The sequence below is a fragment of the Thermobia domestica genome, chromosome 2, assembly GCF_964235325.1.
Source record: "Thermobia domestica chromosome 2, izTheDome1.hap1.1, whole genome shotgun sequence".
Classification (NCBI taxonomy): Eukaryota; Metazoa; Arthropoda; class Insecta; order Zygentoma; family Lepismatidae; genus Thermobia; species Thermobia domestica.
The window spans coordinates 370837382-370848509 of record NC_137455.1 but is presented as its reverse complement, the minus strand read 5'-3'; the positions used below and the strand labels follow the sequence as shown (position 1 = coordinate 370848509).

Genomic DNA, 11128 nt, shown 5'->3' with positions numbered 1-11128 from the left:
TAATTCTGGAGATGTTGAAATTTATTAGTAGATGCAAGGTAAGACATAGTTATACTATTTCTCCTTAGATGACAGCACCTTACTGGCAGGCCTAAGGAAGCAATCAATTACAACACACGTGTGTTTGTTTTGATAGAGATCGGAAAAGAAAAACCTTTGTCTTTGATCTTCGGTCAGTGTTGCCAACCTGAAGCGGCATAAAATCTTTTCAGACATCAGAATTTCCCTTTCTGAGTGCAAATTATCCACATTGCAAATGATTGTTTTTTTCAGTAATGTGAATGCTCTCCTCACGCGCGCACAATAATTATGCCCTATATAACGGTCTACAAAGTCTTTTAACAGTAAATGAAACCGGTATTACAGCACGCACATAGAAAAATGACACCTGGGACGCAAGGGGTTAAAGCAATATTTTAGTTCTCACCTAAAGGTCAAAGAAACCTATAAAACACAGAAATCACAGTTGGTTGTAATCATTTGCAAACTAGCATATGGTGTCACAATCACTACTGTTGCTAGCATCTGGGTTTGAAAAGTATGCTTCCAGATGGCATTGAGTAAATCAGGTTGTTTCACTACGCCCCTTGTTTCACTGTGCCCAACTTTCCTCTACTTACTTTTGACTTTACAAATAAAGAAATCGTGTGTTTAATTGCCTAAATGAAATATTTTCTTTCCTTTGCAGTATCCAGCCTCCTTGGAGCAGGTGGCTCAGCGCTTGCTTTCTATTTGGTGAGCTCCAAAATTCAGAGCCTTGTGATGAGCTGTATATTTGAAGCAACAGCAACCGTTCCTTTCAGCGTCCTCTGCTGTATAGTGGTTGAAATTTTCCCAACGCACCTCAGGTACAGATTTTATTCAAATAAAGGGAAATAGAACCATTTTCTTCCAAAGTTCGAAATGACTAAAAGTTGCTCTTCTGACAGGAGCTATTATTATTATTATTATTATTATTATTATTATTATTATTATTATTATTATTATTATTATTATTATTATTATTATTATTATTATTATTATATAAGTTGCATTACTTTAAACCATCAACGAATTCTAAACATTTAGGAACTTGTTGACTTTTATTAAACGCTGGTCCTGTACAGCATGTAATTCTTCGTCGGTGCATGGAGCTCAATGGTAGAGCGGTCACTTTAAGACTAGGGTCCAGTGGTTTGATCCAACCCAAGTGGTTTTGTGGTAGACCAGTGTCGTATCGTGGAAAATCAGTGCTCGGGGCGAGAGTATACGATGTCACTATCCGCACATATGAGTGAAATCGACGCATTGACCGCGAAGCGCAAAAAAATTTTCAAACATAAACTCTGCTTTTCCTTGATTTTGAGCACTTTTTATTATTTTTTCCTTCCATTTTATACATAATGTACACAAATATAAATTTGACCCTGGTCAAATTAAATATTAGATTGAAAAATACTGCAGTTGATCCAAAATATTCCAAGTAATTTTTTTGTCTTTCTCTTTCTTTCCTTCTTTTCTTTTTCCCTCCCCGATTTTGGGCCCCTTTTACTTCGGTGCCCAGAGCCGTCGCCTCGCTTGCCCCCTTCTAACCATGGTACGGCGCTGTGATAGACAATTTCGTTCTCGTGGTTTCCCTAGGTTCTCCCGATTTTTCCCACATTGTCATTTCATTATTTACGTATTTCATTATCATTAACCGTCATTAACCAACCATTCCCTTAGCTTAAGGGGTATAACTGTGGTACGTAAAACTAGAACTTTTGTAATTCTTTCTTTTCTCCTTTCTTAAAAAAAGAAGAAAAGGAAAAGCTCATTGAAAACTTATAAATAGGTGGTTAGAAAATCTTAATACACCAAGGGTAAAATTATGATTATTTTTGTTACCATGGAATAGTAATGTCTTTCACTGTTTATTTAGGTTCTATTATAGGTATTTTTAAGCCTGTTTTTTTATTGGTCAAGTCAAACATAGACCAAATAATACCTTATATGCATTTTGGAGCTGGAAGTCAACTTGGTGGCACCAAGTGCGAGCGGAGGGGCGTGACTTATTTTTTGCTTAAGGCAAATTTTAAAAAATCACACTTAGTTTTTAAGATATCCGATTTAAATTTACCATACGGATTGTATGCACCTTTGAGTATTTCTCAATTTTTGTGATATTCCTACGTGAACCCAGGCCCGGGTCCGAGGAGCGCAACTATTCCGAGGGGGTGACTTTTTCAGAAAAATTTCCGGTTTTCCCCGAATTTCCCGGTTTAAGTTTATGATACGGACATATGAATGGTACCGTTGAAAAGGGCTCATCATACTGAAGAAAATAGCGTATGAACCGTGACTCTAGGCTAAGTAGTAATGACGCAGTAATTTTTATTATACATATATATAATATACCTTCAGACTTTCAAATTTTTTCCTCCCTTCGTTTTCAAGATACAAGATTGAAATTTTTCACACGCATTGTGTACATAAAATTTACTTCAAGAAGTAAAAATCCTAAAAGAGCAAATAATCACATAGATTTCATGAATCATGGGTTCACATGTTTTTACATATATGTAAAAGAAAAACAGACAATGAAATGAGAGAAATTAAACTAAAGTTTATTTCCTGATTGATTGACTCTGACAATACAACATAATTACAAGATTGAAATAGCTTCGCTTGTGTGCTACATGTTATTTGAAAGCTATCAATTTCTATTAAATATTGTTCCAGTGTGGGAAATGTTTCGTAGTTTAAAGTTTGTTTATAAGCTTTTTCATATGTGTATTATGGATGAAATGAAAATTCAGTTTGATAGCTACCGGCTTAGTCCGTAGTTATGAGATATAAATGTATTACATATTGAGACCTGTATGTATGAGAACTCTGTATTTATATATATTGAGTGTGAAAGTCTTCTTATGATTCCTTTGAGATCGTTAAGCGGAAACAGTCGATTGTGTTGCTTTTAATACATCGATAGATAATGTTCTTGTTCGAAATGTTAGTATATATTTACACCTTCTGTGCACCAAGAAAAAAAATAATAAAATAAATAAAAAAAATAAAATAAAATAAATAAAAAATACACATTCTCATTCTCGGAAGGTTGAAAAATACATTGGTTTAGATTAGCTTTCAACACTATATTTCGAAACTGGACTGATACAACGATTGTTAAAGAAATTATGCATATTTAATATCCAATACATAATATTGTTCATTGTAAAATATTCTATGTAATTTCAAAATATTACTACTTTCATCTTTCTTTGAGTTAATATGATCCATAAAAAATATATGATATAATAAGGGCTCCAGAAATCCAAGAACAGAAACAACTATCAGTTTGATAAGTATTGAGAAATATCAGAACAAGCATTAAATTTGAAAAGCGACCTTATTTTGTAAAAATTATGATTTTTTCCCTTTTTTTTTCAGAGCACAAGCTGTTTCTTTATCGATGGTGGCGGGAAGATTAGGGTCCATCGTAGGAAACGTGGTGATTGGTCAACTGGTAGATTACTATTGTGCGCACGTCATTTTATGTGTTTCTGGAATAATGATTGGTAAGTTCATATCTTTAGAGCAATTTCTGTGGTAGTGTACAGGTATGGTTTTGAAATACAGGTACTATACAGAATTAAATTTAATTATAAAAGTTTGAATGAAATACTATACAGGGTGTTTGGAAACAACACTGACAACGTTTGGGAGATGATCCCTGACACCAAAATAAGACAAAAAGTTTAGAACAACTTGGGTGTACAAATGCTTCCTTTCGGAGTTATAAGCTGCCGAAAACACGAAAAAATTAACTTTAAAGTTCCATAGCTCCAAAACTATGGAACCTACCGTAGTCGGGTCAAGACTTCACTTACGAACCAGTATATGTCATATCCAAATATCTAAGTTTCATAATCATACGGTACTTCCTCAACAATTTTTATAGAGGTAGTTGATGAGTACTTCAAATTATATGCCCGTAGACAAATTCCCTCTACAAAAATTGTTGCATGAGTAGCACAGGATTCTGAGACATGTATTTTTGGATAGCACATATTTCAGTTCCTAAGTGAAATCTTGACCCGACTACGGTAGGTCTCATAGTTTTGGAGCTACGGACCTTTAAAATTGTTTTCTTCATATTTTGGGAGCCTATAACTACGAAAAGGAACATTTGTGCACCCAGGTTGGTCTATACTTTTTTGTCTTATCTTGGTGTCAGGAATCACCTCTCAAACGTTGTCGGTGATGTTTTGAAACACCATGTATAGTTTCACATATGGATCATATTTACTTCAAATATGTTGTAGCTTTAAGTATGCCTTAGTTCCATGGAAAAGAAAAAAAGTAATTTTTAATTTATTTATTTTCTATACATATGAGATAGAAAAAAAATCTTTTTGGTTTCAAGTTCGGGCTCCATTCCGTAGTACGTGCTAATACAAACGAAAATACGTATTGTTGTTATTGTAATCTGGCTTCTCAAAAATCTGACTGAAAAGTGAACGAGAAACATCGCCGACATCTGTTTCTACTAGAACTAGGAACTCAGTTGTTAAGTCCCAACATTATTGAGAGATCTACTTTTGCCATAATGGGGGAGTCAGTTTGTGAATGCATGGAGATGCTCGATATCTATTCTTCAGAGACTGTTGCAGTATCTATGTACGAGATCAGGCGGAATTGTTATGAAAATAGCGGGTTACTACGTGTCCTAGATTGTCAGACAAGAAAAATATTTATTATTATTATTATTATTATTATTATTATTATTATTATTATTATTATTATTATTATTATTATTATTATTATTATTATTATTATTATTATTATGTCATTCATGCCCATATTGAGCTTCCAAAAGTTACTCTTCTAAATAATAATAATAATAATAATAATAATAATAATAATAATAATAATAATAATAATAATAATACTAAAACAAATAAATAAAGGAATGTCCCTTCAATGTTTGAAATAAAGGGTTATTCAAAAAGCGTGCTGGTTTGGCAAATTTTTGTTTCTCGGTTGCTCTATTGTTTTTTATTGTTGCTCTACCCACAAATATTCCGATTGTTGCCTTAGTCTGAATTTCTCGCATTTCTTCAGTCTGTGTTGTAGCCATGGAGCAGTTTACTATTGCGCAACGTGTGCTAATTGTGAGAACTTTTTTTTTTTTATCAGAACGGAGATAGTTACGCAGCAACTATCAGGCAATTTCACGCGATTCTAGGGCAAAATGAGACACCGAATGAATTAACAATTCGCAGACTTATGAAAAAGTTAATTGAAACGGGTTCAACAGTAAACAATAAAAGTCCTGGGTGGCGTCGTAGTGGTCATTCTGAGCAAAACATCGCGGTGATTCATGACAGTATGGCTGTTAGTCAGGCAATCAGCAAATTTCAGTTATTGCATGCCAGCGCAGTAGAGGTCATATGCCCGACGTCATTCACGATATCTGATATCAAATGTGTGATGAACATGTTTATGAATTTTGTTAGTGTTTTTTTTTTTTTTTTTTAAATAAAGTTCATAATTTGATGTAACAGAACGGGCGCGCTTTTGGAATAACCCTATAGAAAGCAATTGGAACTGAACCACACAATTTTCATTGTGTTTATCTAGTTACATTTTTTAAAAAAAAAATAAAAATAAATCTTACTAAACATTAGTGAAATTTTCGGTTACAATTGTTAATCCAGCAGTGTAATAAAAAATCAGTGAAATCTTTGAGTTTTACGTCCCACGTTTATGCCGGCTAGGCTGAAGGAGATGGAGTATTGTTTTGGTGTAAGATTGTAACGGAACATGATTAGGGTACAAAGCGCATTCCAATCGTAATATATGTTACATATTTTATAGAGTAAAGCCAGGGTTAACCTCCAGTTTACTAGTCTCTGTAAAGATATTTACGAAATGGGCTGTGAACACATTCCAGCTAATAAACCATCAATAATAATAATAATAATAATAATAATAATAATAATAATAATAATAATAATAATAATAATAATAATAATAATAATAAACTTTCAATATAAATAAAACAAATGACTTTTTCATACTCAAAGTCATAATTCACAAAATAATATACATATAGCTGTATTTGTAATTTGTAAAATCTTTGTGAACAAATGCATATTGGGCGTTATTCTCTGTTATTGACGTTAGAGTTCTACAAATTCATTGATGGAAGCTATTACTTGTAGAAATATGTGAAAACGGAAATTTTTCGTAATATTTAAAGCAAAGGAAAGCGATATATCAATTATTAAGTAACCATGAATATCAGAAATATTAGCATGAAGTTACATATCGCGCCCCTAGGTGGCAGCACACGTTCTCCAGCAGTTGAAATGTACGGGTGTAGTTAAATTTACGTTGAAATTGCACCATCCGGTCGTGACGTAATGTCACGTGGTAATTAGTCTACTTTGCACACATAGCTTTATTGATAAAAAAAAAGTGATTTACTTACGTTACGAGCGTAGCTGAGCGAGCGAAGGGGATTAGAAGCCCCGCAGGGCTCGTTTCATTCCACCTTTCTAGTGAACCACGTCCATAGTACCACGTGGAATTATGTCACGCTTGGGTATTGCAATTTCGATGTAAATATAACTTCACTCGAAATTGTACCGGACGAAATTGATACTTCTATAGGCGATTCCTTTTATTGTTTTCAGCAGAATTTATTTCTAATTCGACCATCGCTCTTTGATGATTTTTTTGAACGGGATTAAGCGCCCCTTCAGTAATTTTACTGCATTCTAATGTGAGTGAGTCCTTAATGCCATGGATATTTCTGAAATGCAGCGTAAGGGAAATTCGTGAAATCCATCTATGCATGAAATTTAAAATTACACGAATGGAAGAAATGCAAGGTGGTCTAGAAGGCATGATTACATATTTAACAGAGTTGAGTTGATTTTGAGTTTAACGTCCTTTTCAGCAGCGAGGCTATATGAGACGGGACCTACTGATTAACGTGGAATCCGAACCACATGAGCTAACGCCGGGAATCAAACCCGGGTCTCCCATGCCAAAGGCGCGTATGCTAATAGCTTAGCCACGAATGAGCTCACATATTTAACAGAACTTGCCTTTTACTTATTTTTTTTTAAAGAAATTGTTTGTTCAGAAAGATGCACACAAAATTTTGTGTATTTTATGGGACACAACTTTCGATTTATTCAATACAGCATTACATTTTCTTTCATAGTTATACATATAATAGTACAAAAATATTATTAAATACAAAATAATTCAAATATTCAACTTTCAAAGTTTATCGTATTCAGGGCCGTGCCGTGGGGGGGAGCGAGCGGGGCGCCGAAGTAAGGGGGGCGAAAAATTCGATAGAAAAAAGGAAAAAAGATAGGAAAAATTGCTTGGAATATATGTATGGGGCGCCGTCGTATACTTTCGCCACGGGCGCTGATTTTCCACGGCACGGCCCTGATCGTATTCAAGTTTTATTAGATACTAGATTAACAGTTACAAAACGTTTTGGCCGAATATAACATTAGAAAAAAGTCTTGTTTGAATTTACTAAATGTTTGAAAGTCTCAACTTAAACTTTGTGTTTTAATGAAATTCTAACTTTGAGTTGTTTGTTCTCAGGTTCTGCTATCCTATCGCTGTTGTTTCCAAACACCACCGGAGGATCTCTGTCGTGAAATTACTTTTCTTGTGTTAAGTTATGGTGTCAATCAAATCCTTCGAAGATTGCCACCCGAGACGCAGTGAAGTTATGACAAACTGTGAATATCAACAAAAGGAATAGAAAAAAGTCAATGGTGTGAAATGTGATTATTTTTTCTGGTGATCATTCTTTTCTATTGATTGCAGAGGAAGAACAGTCAGACGCAGAAACAATATATTTTTCGTCAAGAATCATAATTGTAATTTTACCACCCATTAGTATCGTCGTTGGTAGATCACCACAAAAAAAGACGCTATAATAGGATATTATAACCACTCTAATGGCACAAAAGAAATATTAACTATAATAATATTTATTTATTAGCTATTTCTTTGTACAAAAGAATAACAACAAATAATTTGTTTGCACGGAGCTGCAATGTAACTAGAAATGTCATTCTGAACAGCTAGCGACAGTATTATTTGGTTGCTATACATATTCGGTTAATTTAACCTTTATGGTAAATTTTACAAATGAATTCTGATTTATCAAAAAGTTTTGATATCTCGAATCGATTTTTGAACTCAATTTTCTGTAACAATTCAAGACGAAACATGAAGTTTAACTTAGAGTATTTTTTTTTTTAAAAAAATACATAACCTAAATACGTCTTGAATTTTTGTCAATCAGTAATAAATGTGATAATTATTTGTCATGCTGCGAAAGAGTGATAACGGGCGTAGAATGCTGCTGTTGTTCAAGGTCATTATGTCTGATAAGTGTTCAGTAGAAAGTAACATCCCACATGTTGTTAACATATATAATCATTGCAATACTTTCTTAATTTCAAAATGTAGTAGTGCTAAAATGCAATGTGTTTTGCAGTATTGCATAATACTGTAACAATAAAATAATATTAAGGTATAATACATGTTGAAATTTAACAATATTGTACTTAAGGCTGCAGACTACTAAATATTTTTAAAAAAACTAATATTTTTTCTTTTGCCCGTTTTTCGTAAATGAAAAGAGGTAATAAAATGTAACTTACCAAAATAATAGATAATATTATTCTACACCCGAAAATACGAATCGGAAGAATTTTCAGTGTTGCCATCCATAGAAATTACAGAGTGAACCGAATTTGAATTACTCAAAAATCTAGGTAAAGGCAGTGACTAGAAAAAATGAAGTCAACGGTAATTGATGACTTATCATGCTGTCTATGTTCCTTGTTTACTACTTTTTAAATAATATTTCTATTTATTTTATAAACCTTACATAAATTATTACAAAATAATAAGTTATTACAAAATAAATAGAAACATTATTTAAAAAGTAGTAAACAAGAAACATAGACAGCATGATAAGTCATGAATTACAGTTGAGTTTATTTTTTTAGTCGCTGCCTTTACCTAGATTTTTGAGTAATTCAAATTCGGTTCACTCTGTAATTTCTATAGACGGCAACACTGAAAATTCTTCCGATTCGTATTTTCGGGTGTAGAATAACAATATCTATTATTGTGGTAAGTTACATTTTATTACCTCTTTCCACTTACGAAAAACGGGCAAAAGAAAAAATTATTAGTTTTTCAAAAATATTTAGTAGTCTGCCCCCTTAAAAAGCCAAGACAACACAGTAGAGTCTCAAAAACTCGGGCTAATATGGACCGAAGGGTGGCTGAGTTTTGTGAAAATGGCGGATTAGCGGGGACAACGTTTCTTCCAGACACTATTTATTGGGGGCAGTGTAGAGTCCTCTCGGAAGAGACTAGAATAATATGTCTATAATATAGTAATAAATAGGGTAATACCAGAAATGTCCCTCCGACTACTCAGTGTGCCGCCCGGAACACTTTTTTCCTGAAAGAAACATTGATCGGGAATTGGATTAAAAGGAAATAATTACAAGTGTTTCCTCAGAAAATACAGTACTATACTTTGCAAGTATTGGTTGCTTCAAAATACAGAGAATAAACTGCCCAATTACCCTTAAACAAAGAAAAAGTACGTACTTTATGAAGGCATAGAGCCTTTACTATACATAAAAACGAAAATTAATGATTACACACTGTACAGTAATTTACCTGATAAGACAGAACTCAGAAAAATACTTGAACGGGTCTGCGTGCGGGGTATTTTCGCCCTGCCACGGTGTGGCCGAGTTGCCAAGTTTCAGGGACTCGAGTACCGAGTTTCAGGGACTCTATTGTAATCAATAATGTTTCACAGCTATAGTGAAACTATAATGATTTGATTGTTTGGAAAATTTGATAACTAGAAAGCATTTTCAGTTCCTAATTCTGTATTTGTATATCAACTTTAATTTAGTTTTAGATACAATATTACGAAAGGGCCTAGATGTTTATGACTTTAAAATATTACGAAAAAGAAAGTATTTATTGTCTTTCAAACTACGGGAATATGGAATAAAGACGACTAGGAAAGAATTAGGCAGTAAACTACTATAAATGTAAAGCAGGGGTGCCCACAAAGGGGGGCTATGACGCAAACTGCGTCATTGAAATATTTGGGGGGTTAAAAATCTGTATAAATATGTTTGAGGGGGTGTAAAAATTAATCGAAAAGATTTTTTTTTCATGGAAGAACACCTACGGATAGACAATTGGGAGGGTGCGTCATGGACATAAGGGGGGTGGGCACCACTGTGTAAAGGAATATGTATTTACAACAACAATCACAACAAAACAAAAAAACTTGGAAGTTCTGGAAATTCAGGTAGTAAACTCCTGTAAATATAAAGGAAGATGTATTTACCTCGATAGCTAGAACCATTTTTATAAATTTGGAATTTCTGAAATAATCATATGATAAAGTCCTATAAACAGAAAGGATTATGCATTTGCATCTGAAGTTTCTTAAAATTAATTTTGAGAGAGGGCGAGGCGTTTAAGAGCCTGAGATATTAAAAATAATACAATATTTACTATTTTTTTCTTTTGCATGTTTTTCATAAGTAGAATGAGATAATTACATGCAACTTACCACAATTATAGATAATGTTATTATACAACAGAAAATATGAATCTGAAGAATTTTCAGTGTTGCCATCCATAGAAATTACAGTCTTACTACCAGAATAACATTTCCCCAAAAATCTAAGTTATGGCAGCAACTAGAGGAACGAACTCAACTGCATTTGTTTACGTATCATGTTGTTTTGGTATCCTGTGAACTACTTTTAAATAACATTATTCTTTAATTTTAATAACTGTATGTTAAAACTATTTTGTTTATTACAAAACTAAATACAACTATTATTTTTAAAAAGTAATTCACAGAATTCCAAGACAACATGATACGTAATCAAATACAGTTGAGTTCGTTCCTCAAGTCCCTGCCTTGATTTAGATTTGGGGGAAATGTTATTCTGGCAACACTGTAATTTCTATGGATGGCTACACTGAAAATTCTTCATGTTTATATTTTATGTTGTAAAATAACATTATCTATGATTGTGGTAAGTTGCATGTAACTATCTCCTTT

The 11128-nt window shown here is 33.2% G+C and overlaps 1 protein-coding gene across 2 annotated transcripts in view; it reads left to right on the top strand.

Moving 5' to 3' along the window:
* LOC145678839 (synaptic vesicle glycoprotein 2C-like) overlaps positions 1 to 10671 on the top strand; it is a 198861-nt gene extending 188190 nt beyond the window's left edge. For both annotated transcript variants that reach the window (XM_081749397.1, XM_081749396.1), the window contains exons 9-11: positions 689 to 848; positions 3409 to 3536; positions 7597 to 10671. In XM_081749397.1, the coding sequence (XP_081605523.1) occupies positions 689 to 848; positions 3409 to 3536; positions 7597 to 7652 (344 nt within the window). In that variant the 3' untranslated portion in view covers positions 7653 to 10671. The remainder of the gene's footprint in view (positions 1 to 688; positions 849 to 3408; positions 3537 to 7596) is intronic.
* Positions 10672 to 11128: the final 457 nt, after the last annotated feature.